General features: G+C 39.9%; 2 protein-coding genes across 4 annotated transcripts in view; both read left to right on the top strand.

Annotated features, from left to right (window-relative positions):
* Nucleotides 1-18,974, top strand: part of RAD54B (RAD54 homolog B) — a 59,179-nt gene that overhangs the window by 14,570 nt on the left and 25,635 nt on the right. The window lies entirely within an intron of this gene.
* On the top strand, nt 703-8,807 carry FSBP (fibrinogen silencer binding protein). Its single transcript, XM_070748076.1, has 2 exons — nt 703-2,366; nt 7,880-8,807. The coding sequence occupies exons 1-2, from the start codon at nt 1,996-1,998 to the stop codon at nt 8,409-8,411; spliced, it is 903 nt and encodes a 300-aa protein (XP_070604177.1). The 5' UTR covers nt 703-1,995; the 3' UTR covers nt 8,412-8,807.

Here is an 18,974-nt window from a genome sequence, read left to right as displayed (position 1 = left end):
GTATTGTTTTTATCACTGTTGTGAGCCGTCCCGAGTCTACTGAGGGGGGCAGCATACAAATCTAATTAATAATAATAATAATAATAACAACAACAACAACAACAACAGCAACTTATTTGGTTTTCACACAATGTTGTAAGTTGTAGTGAATATAGTCATTTGATCAGGAACTTGAAAATAAAAAATAATATAAATATTTGAATATTATATAAATATTATACACTGCTCAAATAAATAAAGGGAACACACAACAACACAATATAACTCTAAGTAAATCAAACTTCTGTGAAATCCACTTAGGAAGCAAAACTGACAATTTCACATGCTGTTGTGCATGTTCAATTTTGTACAGAACAAAGTATTCAATGAGAATATATCATTCATTCAGATCTAGGATGTGTTATTTGAGTGTTCCCTTTATTTTTTCCAGCAGTATGGTATAAAATATTGATTACACTAGATGAATCAACCCAGCCATGAGTTGGTAGACTATGATTAAACAAACTATAGCTTATGTTGTGTGAATGCTTTTCTTATAAAAAGTTATAACTTTTGTCTGTTATACCAACCAGTTAGGTAGAGTAAGCAGGGAGGGTAATGTCTTTAAAGACTGGAGTAAGTTGCCTATTTTTAAGGTCGTCAGAGAGTCCTGTTCCTGTCTTTATATAACTTCCCTGAGTAGCAGGGAATATTTTGTGATTTGGAGATAAAAGGAAAGATGGACCTGAGGTTTAATTTGATTCCTACATCTCTGAAAGGTTACAAAAATATTGTGATGTGTGATGTGTAAGCACAATACTTCTCAGGGCTGTGCTCCATACCTAAAGTAGAACTGTGATCAGTGACGGTTATGTGATAATAAATTGACAAATTCTTAACACTGCTCTTTTTACTTTACAAGCTGGTATGATTGACAGAATTATCGCAGCGTTTTCCCAAGCTTGCATCCTTCGTGTCTTGCATCAATCTTAGCTCCTTCCTGGTTGGATACGATGGCTTTTTTTTAGCCTAGCTCATTTGAAGGTCATTAGAAGGACAAGCGGAATCTGGACTCAAGATTGCACCTCTGAGATGTGTGGTTCTGTGCCATGTGGTGGCTGACTATAAGCAGTTGCACACTTACTATAAGGAGCTGTAAGGCGGAGACCCTGTTTTCCGCTCATTCCTATCGAGTCTCTGCCTCTTTAAAAAGTGTGTGTGTGTGCGTGCGCGCATAAAGCCAAAGCCACACTGCAAAGTGCTGGGGAAGCTTAGCTTTGCTGCGAGAGGAGAAGCCCGACCCTGAGTGAAACCTAACTAGCTAGGCAATCTGCAATTCCTGATTGACAGCAGGACTAGCATTATGCAAATGGAGCCTGAGAGAAGAGCCGCAGGGGAACAGAACCGTGATCTGGGGGCTCTGTTAGGGATCTCTCTACATACGCCTCCTCCTCCAAATCCACTCGTCTGGCTTGTTGTTGTTTCTCCTCTTTCTCCTTTTTTTTTTTTTTTCAGAGGTGGTGCAGCTTGATCACCAATAAATGTCTCCCCTTCCCCATTAAAAAGTTGTCCTTTTCTTGAGCATGAATAAATCCAGTCTTCTCTGCAGTTGCTCCCCCCCCCACCCCCATCAGCAAAAGAGATGTAAGCTTGTAAACTCAGGATGTATTGGGTAATATTTGGCAGGGTAACGTGCTAATCTTTAAACCTTTATGTTTAAATGTAGGTTTTTTGTTTTTTTGTTGGCACAAAAGTGTCTCTGCGTGCGCACTGCCCCCCCCCCTTCTCCTTCAGTCTGAAGCCTTATGTAGGTCAGGCTTGGCTTAACCAGATTTCACGAACCTGCGTCAGCTTAAGCTGAAGGAATTTTAATAAACCCTCCCCTGTAGGCGTGGGCCTAAATGAGACAAGCCTAGTTAAGCCTGATCTTTCTCCTGTTTGTGAAAAAGAGCTGAGCAGAGCTCGGATCTGTGTGGTGGTTCCAGGAACTGCTTATTCTTCAGGCTGGAGGGGACGATGGTTGGGAAGGCCAGATCCTCGAATTTTACTTTGTCTGAAAAGCTTGATCTGCTGAAACTTGTCAAGCCCTACGTTAACGTTCTCGAGGAACACACCAACAAACACTCAGTCATAGTGGAAAAAAACAAATGCTGGGACATCATAGCTGATAACTACAATGCCATTGGAGTTGACCGCCCGCCTCGCACTGCCCAGGGCCTGCGCACACTGTACAAAAGGCTCAAGGAATACGCCAAGCAAGAACTCTTGCAGCAAAAGGAGACCCTTTGCGACTACAAAAGCTACATCTCTGAGCCGACTAAGAAAGTTGTGGAAATGATCCCTCAGATTTCCACTGTGTGTTTGAGAGAGAGGAGTAACCTGCCGTGGTAAGTTGCCTTTTATGCTGGGATTGGTTGGCCAACTTGAGCATCTTCCAACCCTTGTTTGAGCAGAATGCTTTAGCTTAGAGGGGGGAAAAAACAACACCTAAGAATGCTGCAATCCGAGTCTGCTTTTCAAAGCAGCCTTTCGGATTTGCAAGGACAGGGGTCGATTGGGCAGTTTAGCTTGCAGCTGTATTTCCAGGATCTTATTGTCAGACTCCTGGCAAGTGAGGGTTAAGAAAAAATCCAAGTGAAATAGGAGCTCCAACTTTTACCCCTCCCCTTTTAATAGGCATAGCATTCAAACGTTGACCAGGCGAAGGGCTGTTCTACATTTAAGGTAGTATGGTACTGCAGTCATCTGCCTGCATACGGAAGCTGTTGCCTGTTTTGGATAAAATCTACATAAAGTCGAGTTGGAGAACAAAGGAGCTCACTCTTGCGTGTGCCCAGACAGGGATTATGTTAATCTCCCCACACAGAATACATTTTTAAACTGCACTTGGACTTTTTAGACGATTTTACCTGGTAATTTTACTCTGCCTTTTAAAAATAATAAAAGTGGATCTCAAAACCTTTTTTTTTTAGCCTTGTGTGAAGGCAGATTAAAGATAAAGTTGTAATTAAACTCAGAAAAAGAACGTGCACAGGTTTGCAAGGCTCAGGTTCGGGCAGATAAGGATGCTGCAGCTGCACAAAACCTCTTATTTTCAGGGCAGGCTCTTTTGTGCTTGATCAAATTGAAGCATGTCTAGATTTGAGCCAGACATAAAACAGGCAAGCTGTGTTTGACCTTTCTTGCAGGGCCTTTTTGATTATACCCTTTTTTCTACTGCAAGCTTCCCATGTCTGCTCTGTACCCTTAGATATTTTTTTCAAAAAATCTTAAGGAAAAGCAGGATCTCTTTCCCTGGTTCCTATTGCTCCTATTTAAATTTATATCATTTATTGCAGTAAACAAATACAATAATCTTAAGTGGAATGTCTAGAGGGGCTGGCATGTATGGGCACGCTAGCCAGCCTTTGATTTTTCCCTGCCTCCTTTTACTGCCCTGCCTCCGGTTACGTTAAACAGTACTGTGCTCTAAATTATTTCCCCAGAAGATGCGTGTCAAATAACAGGTTCTTTTCATGTAAGGATTTGTATCAACTATGCTTACATGATACGATATATAACATCATAACATGATTTTTTTTTTCATTTTTATCCCAGCTGCTTTATATAACTTTGGATAGCAAACACACCTAATACTCTTTCAAAAATAGGGTTTTGCAATCCAGCAGTTGTAAACAAAAGTGCATTAAGTTCAATGGGAATAGTAGTCTAAAAAGATAAAAAAGCAGTAGTATTCTTGAGATATGAGACTTCATAATGATTATTCAGGCTGATATGTTTAAAATTGATTGGGCCAAACATCACTTTGATTGAAGGATGTTACTTATTGAACCATCTTGGTAATAGGTTTCAGCTTGAGCACTAATGGCTAGAGTACCATTGTTGTTTAATAATCTTGTTTAGATGCTGTGCAGCACCTAATACAAAATAAACCCCACAATGATCAATTGCTTAAACATTCTTTTTAAATGCAGTATTAGATGATTATTGGAGTAGTCTAGTGTTACAAAATAATTTATCTGGAATATTAACCATTAGTAAGGAATACCGTGATCCTAAATAGGGTTTGTGGGGATAAATTTAAGTACAATAAATTTGTCTATTATCCCTCCCTGTAGATCTTAAAAATAAGTATTAAAATAAGTGGGGAATGTGAAAGATTTTTTTAGAAGAGAGAACTAAAGAGATAGCTAGCCACAAAGTGTTTGCCTTCTCAGCCACTTTGGTTTTATCTGGCTATGGTTCTTTGCAACCATAATTTGTGCATTGCCAGATACCATATTTACTTATGAAAAATACAACTGCTAAAACTAATGGACCAGGAAATGAGTAAAAAAAGGGGACATACCCTTTTCCCAGTTGATAATTGTATGGAAGTTGCACAATTTAAAATCCAAGATACTTTACTTTGCTTGGCAATGTTTACTGATGAATATTAGCGGTTCAATTAGATATCAGCTGTTTTCATCCTTAATTAGATGCAACTCCCGTTTTTCTCTGTGGGTTGTCCGCTATACAAGGTCATATGACTAATGCTCCATTGCTCACAGCTGCTGATTTGAAACCTCTGCTTGGATCATTTCATTTTGAATGTCCTGATGTGTACTTATACATGCAAATCCTGATAAAACGATTGTAGTTTGCTTCCAAGAAAACGATGTTGACCCAATGTTCCTTACTTTAGTGTTAGCAAGTTTAGAATAATCTTTCTGTAGAGGAATTGAGTACAATTGCAGTATATGATCTAGCTGAAGGAAGAACTGCGGTTGCCATGCAATAATAATGGAAGATTGCTGAATAATCAATTATTCAATTATTTATTTTAAAACAAATATTTCAAAGGGGAGACTTTGAATGGAGCAGCAAAGACGAGAAATGAAAATATTTTTGGTCTAGGAAAAATTTCATCCAGCAATGAGGTTCTCACTATATCTTTAGATAAATCTATACTTTTTAATGGAAACAGGAAGATACTTTGGAGCTGATAAATAATAAGCAGATGTACATTAAATTATGTTATACCAAAATTGCTTTTATTTAAAAAAAATGATGCATGGACATGCTATAGCTTAAAGGCTGCGTGTATAACACTTATCAAATATTTTTAAAGTATTTTAATTTTTTTTCTACCTAGTACTGTATTTTCCTCTTAAAATAGCTTAATTACCTCAAAAAATTTTATATAGTGGTACCTCTACCTACAAACACCTGTACTTGCAAACTTTTCTAGATAAGAACTAGGTGTTTAAGATTTCTTTTTGCCTCTTCTCAAGTACTATTTTCCATTTACAAACCCGAGCCTCTGAAACTGTAACCGGAAAAGGCAGGGAGAAACTTCCGTGGGCCTCTCTAGGAATCTCTTGGGAGAAAACAGGGCTGGAAAAGGCGGGGAGAAGTCTCTGTGGGGCCTCTCTAGGAATCTCTTGGGAGGAAATAGGGCTGGAAAAGGCAGAGAGAAGCCTCTGTGGGGCCTCTCTAGGAATTTCTTGGGAGGAAACAGGGCCGGAAAAGGCAGGGAGAAGCCTCCATGTGGCCTCTCTAGGAATTTCCTGGGAGGAAACAGGGCCTCCACCCTCCCTGTGGTTTCCCCAATCGCACACATTATTTGCTTTTACATTGATTCCTATGGGAAAAATGGCTTCTTACAAACCTTTCTACTTAACAACCTGGTCACGGAATGAATTAAGTTTCATAAGTAGAGGTACCACTGTATTCTTATTTTGTCTTTAATGAAGGGTAAATTCAAGAAACATAGGAAGGAAATAATGCCCCCCATTTTAGTGTATTCAATTTTTCACTGCTGCTGTCTTTAATATTTCTTAAGCCCCTACATGTCAAACTCAAGACTCAGGCCCATGGGGTACGTAGATCTGGCCCACGGGGCCACCCTGGAAACAGCGAAGGACCAGCCCGTGGTGCTTCTGCCAGAGGAAACGGAGCTTGGGAGGGCCACACACTCTGTTTTCTCTGGGAGAGGGTTGCAGGAGGCCATAGGAGCTGAAAATGGAGCTCGAAAGCCTGTTTTTGTTGGCAGAGCCACAGGCGCCCCCAACACAAGTGGCGTCGAGCTGGCCATGCCCACCCTGGCTACCCGAGATCAAATACAACCATGATGTGGTCCTCAATGAAATTGAGTTTGACACCTCTGCACTATCTGATGAGAGGATGATTTTCCTGTCTCCTTTCCTTCCACTATCTTCTGGGAAGAGCAAGATCATTCACTGACTTACTGCTAGATTGGAAGATACTTGCAAGCTTCTAAGTATTCTTCTCAGTCCAGTTCCAGATGAGCAACTGTCCCCGAGATTCCCTGAAGTCCTCTGCACTAGTCAAAGCACTGAGAGAAGGGAAGATTGGAATGAATCCAAATACTGTAATTATAACCTATGTGGACTCACTCTGGTTAATGATATTCAAGGTCCTTCTGACTAGCAAGCCATTTTGGAGGATATGTGCAGTGCAGATATAGAAATAAACACTTTAAGACAGAGGGAAATAACCCGTGTTCCTCCAGAACTTGCTGAACTACAACTTGCAGCATGATTCACTATTGGCCATGCTACCTCTGCCTGCTGGAAGCTGTAATTCTGCAGCTTCCAAAGAGCCATAGACTTCTTGTCCATGTTTTCAGGAAAAAAGATACTCAGGGAAGATACTTGAGAAGATAATTATTCAAGATGTAATTGTTCCATGATATTTCTCTCTCTCTTTTTCCATTGTCTATTGTCTTTCCTGGCAGCACATAAATAGTTAGTTAATTAGTTAGTTAGTTACTTAGTTAGTTAGTTATTTAGATTGTCTGTCTGTCTGTCTGTCTGTCTGTCTGTCTGTCTGTCTGTCTGTCTGTCTGTCTGTCTGTCTGTCTATCTATCTATCTATCTATCTATCTATCTATCTATCTATCTATCTATCTATCTATCTATCTAGCTTCCATGCCACCCAATCCCGTATGACCCAGGACAGCTTACAATAATAATATAAATAGAAATCAATACAGAAACAATAAAAGAAGTCGAATATAATATCTAAAACTATAAAACTCACAATAAAAAGAACCCATTAATTAAAACAGTCATGATCACATGTATACATACCATTCATACAATTTGGCCATGTCAGTTGTTAGTTCATGGCCTCCCCCAGGCCTGCGGGCAAAGCCAGGTCTTTGTGGCCACACAGAAGTTTAGTTTAGTTTAGTTTATTTAGATTTGTATGCCGCCCCTCTCCGAAGACTCGGGGCGGCTAACAACAATAAAAAACAATGTAACAAATCTAATATTAAAAAGTAATCTAAAAAACCCCAATTTAAGAGACCAATCATACCAACAAAGGTCAGTAGGGTGGGAGCAGTACGAATATCGGGGGGTTGTTGGTTCCATAGAGCCAGTGTGGCCACCTGCATTGCTTAGTTGACAGGACCCGGAGGAGGCCAACTCTGTGTGCTCTTATTGGTCTCTGGGAGGTATGCGGCAGGAGACAGTTCCGTAAAAAGTCTGGCCCTGAGTCATGTAGGGCTTTATAATAACCAACACCTTGAATTGTGCCCGGAGACTAATAGGAAGCCAGTGCAGCTCGCGGAGCATAAAGTACAAATAGGTCAGAGGCTGATTTTAAAAATTCAACTCTCTTGATTTGAGCTTGATTCTTGGTAATTATAAAGACACCTTTATGTAGGTTTTTTTTTAGTAAAAATCTAAATTACAGTAGTATTTGCCATTGCCTTCTTGTGAAAAGTTTTCAGTTGCCCAGTAGTAGTTTCCAAGTAGTCTTTTTTTACTCAATTACTAATGTTTGCCTATTTAGATTTTATGGACCCAGTAATGTCAGTTAATGCTATTTTGTGTCTACAGTCTTTGTGGCTAGAGAAGACTCTAATGCCTAAACTATTATTCTTTTTTAGTGCTCCCCTGGTAAAAGAAACAGTTGCTACTACAAGTTCTCCCCAGCTAGCGTTGGAGGCCCACCCTACTGCCATCACACTGGAACTGGATCCAGAAGAAGAGGATGTGAAGCCACCGCCTTCATTAATACTTGAATTGCAAGCACAGGAGGATAACTTGGAACAAAGAGATCAGCAACATATGGTCCATGTCATGGAGAGATCTCCATCAACTTCCCTGTCTTCTGTGGATATAAGAATGCTATCTCCATCGCCTATCCCCAGGCGAGATGAGTTTTTTAGGCTCGAAAGTGGAGAACGGTTTAGGCCGGCATGTGGAGGGTATGATCCACAAATGTTGCAAATGCTGAAAGAAGAACATCACATAATTTTAGAAAATCAAAGGAAAATTGGCCTCTATATCCAAGAAAAAAGGGATGGGTTGAAAAGGAGACAGCAGCTGGAAGAAGAACTTTTGAGAGCAAAAATTAAAGTAGAGAAATTAAAGGCAATACGGTTACGTCGTGATCTTCCTGAATTCAACAGTCTCTGAATATAAAGCAATCTTGCTACGTAAAATTGTACTTATTCTGTGTTTGACTAGAAAAGATCAGTTACTTTATTTGGATGGATTGGAAGTGGAAAGGACAAAATAATTTGGTTTTTTTTATTATTTTAGATTTTGTTTATGTTTGCAAGAAGTCAAAGGACAGTTTTCCCAAATGTTCAGATCTCAAGAAAAGCCTCATCTAAGACTTTAAAAATAATTCTTTTTTTTGAAATCGTGTGATCTTAATACTATTAGTAAAAGCCATTCTTGATTTATGAAGCTATTGTAAAAAAAATCTGTTTAATTTTTTTTTTCAATTTTTTTTCTGGGAACAATTCTTAGGTACCTGTTTAAAATATTTATTTGTGGGTAAATAAATATATGCAAAGTGGAGAAAAAGACTAGTCATTTTTCTTTCTTTTATAAGACAATGGTAACTAGTATTTTAGTATGGCCTTATGCTACCAGGAAAAGCATCTTTTTACATCTAGACAGCGCTCTGTATTTTCAGGGTTAGTTTATACCTGACATCTGTGCACAGCCACCAGTGTATAATCCATCTGAATTCTGGAGGGAGCTGCAGGTTATCATAACATGTCTTAAAAAGGATTATTGCCATTTTGCTTGGGTGGTCAGCTGATATAATGTGGAATTGGTACATACAATTCATGATGAGAAATGTTATACATACATATGTACATACATTTCAAGAATTGTTCTAAAAATGCGAGTTCCAGGTGTATTTAGAAATGAAGAAGCAACAGCCATCACAATCTCCAGAACATTTAAAATTTATTAAAAACTACTAAAATTACTAAGCTTTCGTTAGTTCTCAACTAATGTCATCAGAGTATCAAAATTCCCATTGAAGATATAGTTGGTTTATATAATGCTGCTCAATTTGTTCATTGCCCGCGTCACAGGCCCACACCCTATCTTCCCTCTTTTAATTAGCTTTATTGTTGCTAGCTTAGTCATGTACACAGGTGGAATTGCCATTGCTTCTTTAACTTCTTTCTCCCCAGGCGGTAGAGTAGGGTTACGAGACATCACTTTGGATGTGCTTGCCACTACTTTCTTCCTCTTCTTCCTCTTCTTCCTCCTCTTCTTCCTCTTCTTCTTCTTCTTCTTCTTCTTCTTCTTCTTCTTCTTCTTCTTCTTCTTATTATTATTATTATTATTATTATTATTAATTAGATTTGTATGCTGTCCCTCTTCAAAGACTCGGGGCGGCTCACAGCATATACTATAAAACAGTAACTACAAAGACAAATCTAATTAATAAAAAATTACATAAGCTAAAAACCCGATATATTAAAAATCAATCAAACAAATTCAAATCACAGCCATACATCACATTTATTGGCCAGGGGGGCAAGATCTAATTACCCCAAGCCTGGCGACATAAGTGAGTCTTAAGACTCTTGTGAAAGGCAAGGAGATTGGAGGCAGTGCGAATCTCTAGGGGGAGCTGATTCCAGAGGGCTGGGGCCTCCACAGGGAAGGCTTTTCCCCTTGGTCCCGCCAAACGACATTGGTTGACGGACCTGGAGAAAGATAACTCTGTGGGACCTAACTGGTCGCTGGGATTCATATGGCAGAAGGCAGTCCCGCAAGTAATTATTGTTATTCCTCCCTTCCTCTAACATCTTTGGAAGGCTGAAAAATCAGCTGGCCACCACACACATGCGCGCTGGAGATGACAGCAATAGCTCACATGCCCTCAGATATGGCTCTGCATGCCACAAGTTCGCCATCACGGAAATAGAGTATTCCATTAATTTTAAAAAAAATATGTAATTGGTTAATTCAGAATTCCACCTTTTCCATTTTGTTGCACAGAGCTTGCCATTTTTCAACCCAACAAATAATTATAATTCTGTACTCACTTAGCATATTTATTCATTATTGTCCTTTGCTCTCGTTTGATCGGAAACTCTGAAATCATCAGCAAAATTGATTCCCCTCCCTCCCCAAACTTGATGATAATAGTATTTTTTTTTCCGGATGAATTTTGTTGTTTTGGCTACTTGTAATGAAATCACACCTCCCATACAGTCCCGCAAGTAATTATTGTTATTCCTTGTAATGAAATCACACCTCCCATACACCCGACGTGAGGCTGCCTCCCATACACTGCACCAGAGAGAGAAACCCAGGGGGAATGGCAGAAAACTAGCCGGGCCTTCGTGCCGCTCTCAAATTTCCTGGGAAATTTTTCCGGGCTTGGGTTCTTAAGTAGAAAATGGTTCTTAAGAAGAGGCTAAATAATCTTGAACACCTGGTTCTTATCTAGAAAAGTTCATAGAGGCGTTTTTAGGTAGAGGTATCACTGTACTATAAACAAGAAAAAGTAAACTAAAAATTATTCCAGCTCTGTTCACTATATCTCTCCTTATTTCTTGGGATTAGAACATTTTCCCCATGCCCATCCAATGTTTACACATTGCCTTTGTTTCTTGAATTTCTTGCCCCAGTCTTACTCAAGATCTTTTATTGAATTCCGTCTAATAGCTTTCTCATTCTTATTCTTCCTTTCAATTCATTCACTCTTTTTTCATGTACAGTATCTTTTCACAATTGGACCTTAATTCATTATCTTTGACCAACCATCTCAGAATACTTATTTTTATATGGATGTTCTTACTCAATTCACAGTCTAATAATTGTTTTTCTCCATTTAATTCCCCCTTGCCTACTGCATTCAATCTTTATGTTTCTCATGACGTACCCAACTCTATTATGTAACAAAGGAGTTAGAAGAAGCATACTCTTATAGTCATTTCTGCTTCTTTTGACAAATATTCCTTGTAGCAAACCACATAGTACTCATTAAATCAATATTTGCCATTTATAACTTGTGATTATTAATGCAACTTCTATTTCTCTAAGCTAAGCTAGCTTTTCTATATTAAAATTCATATCCAAAATACTCATCGTGTCATACAATCCATATAACTTTCATGACATATTATGTAGTATTTCAGCTAACACAACATCACTTCCATAAAAACTCCAACAATGTTTATCTTTACAATCCACCACAAACCATCTTTATATCGCTAAAACCTTGTTGGATTGTTTGTAGCCTTCAATTGGGCGAAACAGTAAGGCAACAATATTTGAATTAATGTATCTCAAATGGACTAGCTTAAAGAATGCATCCAAAATCTGGAATCCATGACTCACATGGAATTTATTTATTTATTATTTTATTAATTGGATTTGTATGCCGCCCCTCTGAGAACTTGGGGCGCCTCACAACACATCAAAAACAATATATCATATACATATCTAAAAAATCCAATTAATATAACTAAAGAGCTTTAAAAAACACTAAATTTAAAATCATTCATTACCATTCACACAGCAAAACATACTACACTCGTTGGCCAGGGTGTTAAGGTCTAATGGCCCAAAGCCTGGCGGCATAAATAGGTGTTTAAGCTTTTATGCAAGGCGATGAGGTTGGGGGCTTTGTGAATCTCTGCCACAGAGAAGGCTCCTCCCCTAGGTCCCGCCAAATGACCTTGTCTAGTTGACGGGACCTGGAGAAGGCCGACTTTGTGGGACCTAACTGGTTGCTGGAATTCATGCGGCAGAAGGCGGTCCCGGAGATAATCTGGTCCAATGCCATGTAGGGCTTTATAGGTCATAACCAACACTTTGAATTGTGTACGGAAACTAGTCCACAGCCAATATAGTCCGTGGAGTGATGGAGAAATATGGAATTGAAATTTGGCAAAGGTTGTGGCTGCTTGTTGCTACACCACATCTACACCAGGGGTCCCCAAACCTCAGGCTGCAATCTATTTGAAACTGGATGCTTGTGCTCCTGTGCAAAGCTCCACTTACATGAGCGGCGGGCGCTAGCGCAAGCACGCCCACACGTCACAAGCTACAAATGCCTTCCACTCACACAGAACATCCTCCCCCTCCTTTCCCCCTCGTTGCTGGTCCGCCAAACCGGAAAGGATGGAGACCACCGACCTACAGTCATGTACTTGCCATTTCCATAGCTCTGTCTGCTTCTTACAAAGAAAGTCAATGGGGAAACCTGCAGAAAGTCGGAAGTCACTCCCACTGCTGTATTGCCTCTCTATAAGTCATTTTGTTTCTCTGTTTAAGAAAATTTCTTTGAAATTATGATCAAATGGATAATGGATCGTCTAGTGTTTTTTTTTACATAATACATTTATCTATAAATACACTAAACAATCCAGGAGATATCACATATTTTTCTTATTTACATATTTTATATTCTCCAGTTATACCAACTGAATCACAATGTTATAGGATATACTCCTTACTTTTCATACATTTTTTTTCTTGAGCACTAACATTTCTATCACTAATTTCAATTCTATCTTTAAATATTCCCCTTTCATTCCTTCACTGATCTCTAAATTGTTGCTTCCGATATTTCTTCACTTAATTTCATCCCAAATATTGATATTTTATTTTCTATCTGTCACATTCATTCTGTTGAAGGTTCCAGTTCCATAGCATTATTTTAAAATTTCCATTAGCATAGTTCTGTGTTTTTCTGCGTCTTTTAATCTTAATTATCACCTTTAGTGATATCTCCTATTTGATGATATCTCCTATTTGTCCCTGGTTGTTGCTGTTATAGTGAGTAGGTAATGAAACTCAGAGAACTGAGTAAGAATTAAAAAAAAAAAAGTTTTTTAATCACACGTGACACAGGTGTGTTACTGAAAGTGTACGTTAACCAGACTTTGAATTTTATCTTCAAAATTGCTTCTGATTGGGAATATAGCATCTGCCTACAGTACTTTAAAGCAGCTACTCCTTTCCCCAGGATTGTTATGACATACAATTCTGATAATTGTTTTGACAATTGTTAATTGTTCAAATGAGCGTCTAGCCTCATGTGTGCTATGAACATGCATATGAGCCTCAGGAAAAAGGACTGGTTAAAACATGTATGTATGTATGTATGTATGTATGTATGTATGTACTGTATGTACTGTATGTACTGTATGTACATATTTATAAACTTGAATGTCACCCATTCATAAACTTGTATGCCACCCATCTCACCGAAGCGACACTTACAGTCATATAAATAAAACATTATATAAAAGTTTAATAAATAAAATCTACACATTGAAAAATCGATTAAAAATGATTAGCTAAATGGGAGGTTCACAGCTTGCTTTTTCTGCCGGTGTGGATGGAGTGGGGTGGTCCCTATGGAGATGAACCAGTTTCTCAAGTATTCTGGACCAATGCCAGGGATGAGCCAGTTTATCAGATACTCTAGACCCGTGATGGTGAACTTATGGCCAGAGGTGGCACACAGAGCCCTCAATGTGGGAACCTGTGCCGTTGTCAGCTGCTGTCTTTCAGGTTCCAGTGCTCTGATATGTGCGCGTATGCTCCAGTTTCGGCACTCAGTGCCAAAAGTTTAGCCATCGCTGCTTTAGATCAATGCCATGAAGGTTTTAAAAGTGATAACCAACATCTTGAATTGGACCTGGAAGCAAACTAGCACCTAGTGCTGTTTGTGGGAGAGCAGCATAATGTGGGCCCCCCTAGCCCCCCCCCCCGAGAACTCTTTGAACAGCTGCATTCTGCATCAGGTGAAGTTTTGCATAGTCATCATGAGTAGCCTCATGTAGATTATATTGCAAAAATCCAACTGTGAGATGACTAAAGTTTGGCTGGCTGTGCACAGGGGGTCCCAACCCAGGAAAGGCTCAACTGAAACACAACATGAACCAGTGTTTGTGAGTGCAGGAAACCCCCCAGGTTTTGCATTAAGTCTGTTTGGGTCGTGCAAGCTCTTCTAAAACTAAAGATGTTAAAGTCCTGGAACTTTGAGTTCCACAACTCAAAGTCCCAGGACTTTAACATCTTTAGTTTGGCTTACACTACTCAGACTTGATGCACAATCTGGGGTTTTTCCTGCACTCACAAATACTGTTTGACAAGTACGTGGCAGATATGGTTAGGAGACCCACACAACCCAGTTTCGCCCAGTTCCACAACTCAAAGTCACTTGGTCTTAACAGGGTTCAGCCAGAGCTGGTTATCCCCCATCCTGATCCCACACAGTCTCCAGGCACTCCGAGAAAACAGTGATGTTATCATTGGGTCATCTGGGATGGAGATATAGTCACTGAATATCATTAGTGTACTGATGGTACTTCATCCCATGGCAGCGGATGATCCCACCCAATTTCCAGTTGTGGGATGAAGTTACACTATGTATAGATTTAATAAATAAATAATACCCTTTATTTAATGCATGATATTTAAGCAAGTTGCATGTTAAGGCGGCATATAAATCCAAATAAATAATAAATAAATAAATAAATAAATAAATAAATAGTTAAGTAACATTTGCATATACAGTGATACCTTGTCTTACAAACTTAATTGGTTCCGGGACGAGGTTCTTAAGGTGAAAAGTTTGTAAGACGAAACAATGTTTCCCATAGGAATCAATGGAAAAGCAATTAATGCATGCAAGCCCAAAATTCACCCCTTTTGCCAGCTGAAGCGCCAGTTTTTGTGCTGCTGGGATTCGCCTGAGGTTCCCCTCCATGGGAAACCCCACCTCCGGACTTCTGTGTTTTTGCGATGCTGCAGGGGAATCAAAGCAGGGGAATCCCAGCATCGCAAAGACAAGTGCTTCGCTGGCAACAGAAGTCCGGAGGTAGGGTTTCCCATGGAGGGGAGCCTCAGGGGAATCCCAGCAGCGCAAAAACGGGTGCTTCGCTGGCAACGGAAGTCCGGAGGTGGGGCATCCCAGCGGCGGCGGTGGGTTTGTAAGGTGAAAATAGTTTGTAAGAAGAGGCAAAAAAATCTTAAACCCCAGGTTTGTATCTCGAAAAGTTTGTATGACGAGGCGTTTGTAAGATGAGGTATCACTGTATACCCTGTTTTCCCGAAAATAAGACAGCGCCTTATATTAATTTTTGCTCCCAAAGATGTGCTACATCTTATTTTTAGGGGATGTCTTATTTTTTTTTCAATGAAGAAGAATTCACATTTATTGCTGAACAAAAAAAAAGAACATTTATTATATACTGTACAGTAGTTGTCATCACAAACCAGCATAACCAGACAAACTGTGACTCCTATCAAGAATTTCTTACTACTGCCGTACCATTATGTACTACTACCGCGTTGGATGTGTTTTAAATCTGATTGATGCAGCATTTTGGCATGCAATTTATGGACAGCAGTGTTACCGTGTTTCCCCGATAGTAAGACCCCCCCGATTGTAAGACATATGGGGGGTTTCAGGGGGGTCGGCTAATATAAGCCATACCCCGAAAGTAAGACATATGTCTTACTTTCGGGGAAACACGGGGGTATTGCGGGGGGGGGAGCCCGATGACCCGCCGAGCAGGTGGGAGAGCTCGGCGGCAAGGCACAAAGGATTTCCCTCGAGAGAGAGAGTGGGGGATAGTCGTCGTCGGAGCGCTAAAGACCAGGGCAGAGAAAGCGCGAGCTGCATGCGGGAGAAGCGGAGGAGGAATCAGGCAAGCCGAATGGGAGCCTGTTCTGTGTGAGTCCGGGTTTTGCTTACAGCCCCGGGCATTACCAATAGCAGCGGCAGCAGGAGAGGCAGCCCTTTGCAATGTGGTCCGCCTGTCTCGGCACTTGCAGAGCAAGGATGTAGAGGTGGGTTTGCGGAAGAGTTGCTGGCGGGGAATGGAGCGAGGGAGGGCAGGGGAGGGATTCCCATTCGGCTTGCCTGATTCCTCCTCCGCTTCTCCCGCATGCAGCTCGCGCTTTCTCTGCCCTGGTCTTTAGCGCGACGACGACGACTATCCCCCACTCTCTCTCTCTCTCTCAAAGAAAAGCCTTAATTTCATAGCCATCGGTTCATCAGCCTTCCGAGGCTGGAGTTCGTCCTTTTGGGGGATTACGATCGCTTAATCCAAACCACTGCCGCTATCCCCCCCCCACGCGATTCCTTGCACCTTCTTCCCAAAGTTATATCTGCGGTTCAGCCTCCTTCCCCGTCGAGAGAATTCCGATAGCAATACTAAGTTCTTTCCCTTTAAACACAAGCATAAGCACGCGACCCAAAGTAGAGATGCAAAACTTTGATGCGCTAGTTGCGGGAGGTTAGAGTAGCTGGGCTGTTATTGCACCACGTTCAGCGTTCGTCGGTCCAGTTAGGCAGGTGGGGCTGCCCAACTGCGCAGAGCGGCTCCTCCCCTCCAGACACACGCTTCCCCGACACGCGTCTGCGGCTCCACGCGTGCACCGAGGGAAATCCTTTGCCGCTAAAAGGACCCTTTCAATTTTTTTCCAATGTAAGACATACCCCGAAAGTAAGACATAGGGGGGCTTTTGGGGGTAAAAAGAAAGTAAGACACTGGCTTACTATCGGGGAAACACGGTATATATGTTCTGTTCAGGAATGCTGCGAAACGAAACGTCTCCTACGTCTGACTTTCAGGGAATGCCTTATATTAGGCAATTCTACGAAACCTCTCCTATGTCTTACTTTCGGGGGAGACTTATTTTTGGGGAAACAGGGTATTGTTTTATTTACTTAACTCTAGAGATGCTGCTGTTAAAATGCAATGAAGTAATCATGATCATAAGTCTATCTGCATAATACGTATATGTATTTAATACGTATAACTAGTTACGCAGTCCCTATTAAATTTGATCTCTCATGTTTTTGTCCTGCTTGAATTATTGAGTAGATTGCATTTATGTAAATTGGGTTTATATAACATGGCTTGGAAGGATTACATCTTTTCCTTTCAAGAATGTCATCAGCTTGTCTAAAAATAATCATTCCTGTGTAATGCATAACAAGGGTCAAATCTTTCTAATACTCATGAATTTTAAGCAGCCATATTTCAGTAATCTAAATAGCTTATTGCAGCATTGTCTGTTTTAGATCTATAGCAGAGATGTCTGCTGTGATGTGTGGTTTTTTTGGGCGTCTCCTAGAAATTATTTTCTTTGTGATGAACAAGAAAATATATTTGCTATAAGTGATAAAGCAATGACAGCTATGGGTGATGACCTTGATCTAAAATAGGTTGCAAAGAGCATGCTACAATTAAATGCTAATATTAATTAGAAACATAGAAACATAGTAGTCTGACGGCAGAAAAAGACCTCATGGTCCATCTAGTCTGCCCTTATACTATTTTCTGTATTTTATCTTAGGATGGATATATGTTTATCCCAGGCACGTTTAAAATCTGTTACTGTGGATTTATCTACCACGTCTGCTGGAAGTTTGTTCCAAGGATCTACTACTCTTTCAGTAAAATAATATTTTCTCATGTTGCTTTTGATCTTTCCCCCAACTAGCTTCAGATTGTGTCCCCTTGTTCTTGTGTTCACTATCCTATTAAAAACACTTCCCTCCTAGACCTTATTTAACCCTTTAACATATTTAAATGTTTCTATCATGTCCCCCCTTTTCCTTCTGTCCACCAGACTATATAGATTGAGTTCATGAAGTCTTTCCTGATACGTTTTATGCTTAAGACCTTCCACCATTCTTGTAGCCCGTCTTTGGACCTGTTCAATTTTGTCAATATCTTTTTGTAGGTGAGGTCTCCAGAACTGAACACAGTATTCCAAATGTGATCTCACCAGCGCTCTATATAAGGGGATCACAATCTCCCTCTTCCTGCTTGTTATACCTCTAGCTATGCAGCCAAGCATCCTGCTTGCTTTCCCTACCGCCTGACTGCACTGTTCACCCATTTTGAGACTGTCAGAAATCACTACCCCTAAATCCTTTTCTTCTGAAGTTTTTGCTAACACAGGAATGCCAATACAATATTCAGATTGAGGATTCCTTTTCCCCAAGTGCATTATTTTACATTTGGAAACATTAAACTGCAGTTTCAATTGCTTTGACCATTTATCTAGTAAAGCTAAATCATTTACCATATTGCAGACGCCTCCAGGAATATCAACCCTATTGCACACTTTAGAGTCATCGTCAATTATTCATAATATTTGTTTTTCCTGTCCACTGTTGACGGCCTATTTATCAGTTGTGAATGCAACTAAGTTAAACTTTTAGTCATTTCTTTGGATTTACAAAAACTCACATCTGAATTATAAAAAGAAAAGAAAGCTATTTTATGCCTTATCATTATGCATATAGTACATATCTTTTCTAAGATGGTTTACCATTTATAATAAAATGCAATAACATGCATCACAATAAACAGTGAAGATAGCAATTAAAAATCTACATTATTGGGCTCTTTAAAGGAGCAGTTGCTTGAAAAGGAAACGAAAGTCCAATTTGAGCTGCCTCTGCAATTTTGGTTTCCCTCCCATGTTTGTCTTTTCTTCTTCTCATAACAATATATAGATAATGTTCGGAAAACGCCTGAAAAATACATAGAGGATTTATTTGACTCAGTGTGATTCTCTTTGCTTGCCAAAATCCCCATGAATTGCTTTGGGAACTTATCTGTGCTTAAGACTGTGAAAGGAAAACTGATAAGCAAGAAATCAAATTACAATGTCCATTATATCATTGTTTTTCAACCAGTGTGCCGCGAGACATGGTCAGGTGTGCTGTGAAGCTCA

The sequence above is a fragment of the Erythrolamprus reginae genome, chromosome 3, assembly GCF_031021105.1.
Source record: "Erythrolamprus reginae isolate rEryReg1 chromosome 3, rEryReg1.hap1, whole genome shotgun sequence".
Taxonomy (NCBI): Eukaryota; Metazoa; Chordata; class Lepidosauria; order Squamata; family Dipsadidae; genus Erythrolamprus; species Erythrolamprus reginae.
Note: the sequence above shows the minus strand (reverse complement) of the source record. Positions and strands in the feature narration are given on the sequence as shown.

Coding starts and splice junctions, on each gene's coding strand:
- FSBP (XM_070748076.1), top strand. CDS start 1,996: ATGGTTGGGAAGGCCAGATCCTCGAATTTTACTTTGTCTGAAAAGCTT. Junction 2,367..7,879: donor GAGAGGAGTAACCTGCCGTG/GTAAGTTGCCTT, acceptor ATTCTTTTTTAG/TGCTCCCCTGGTAAAAGAAA.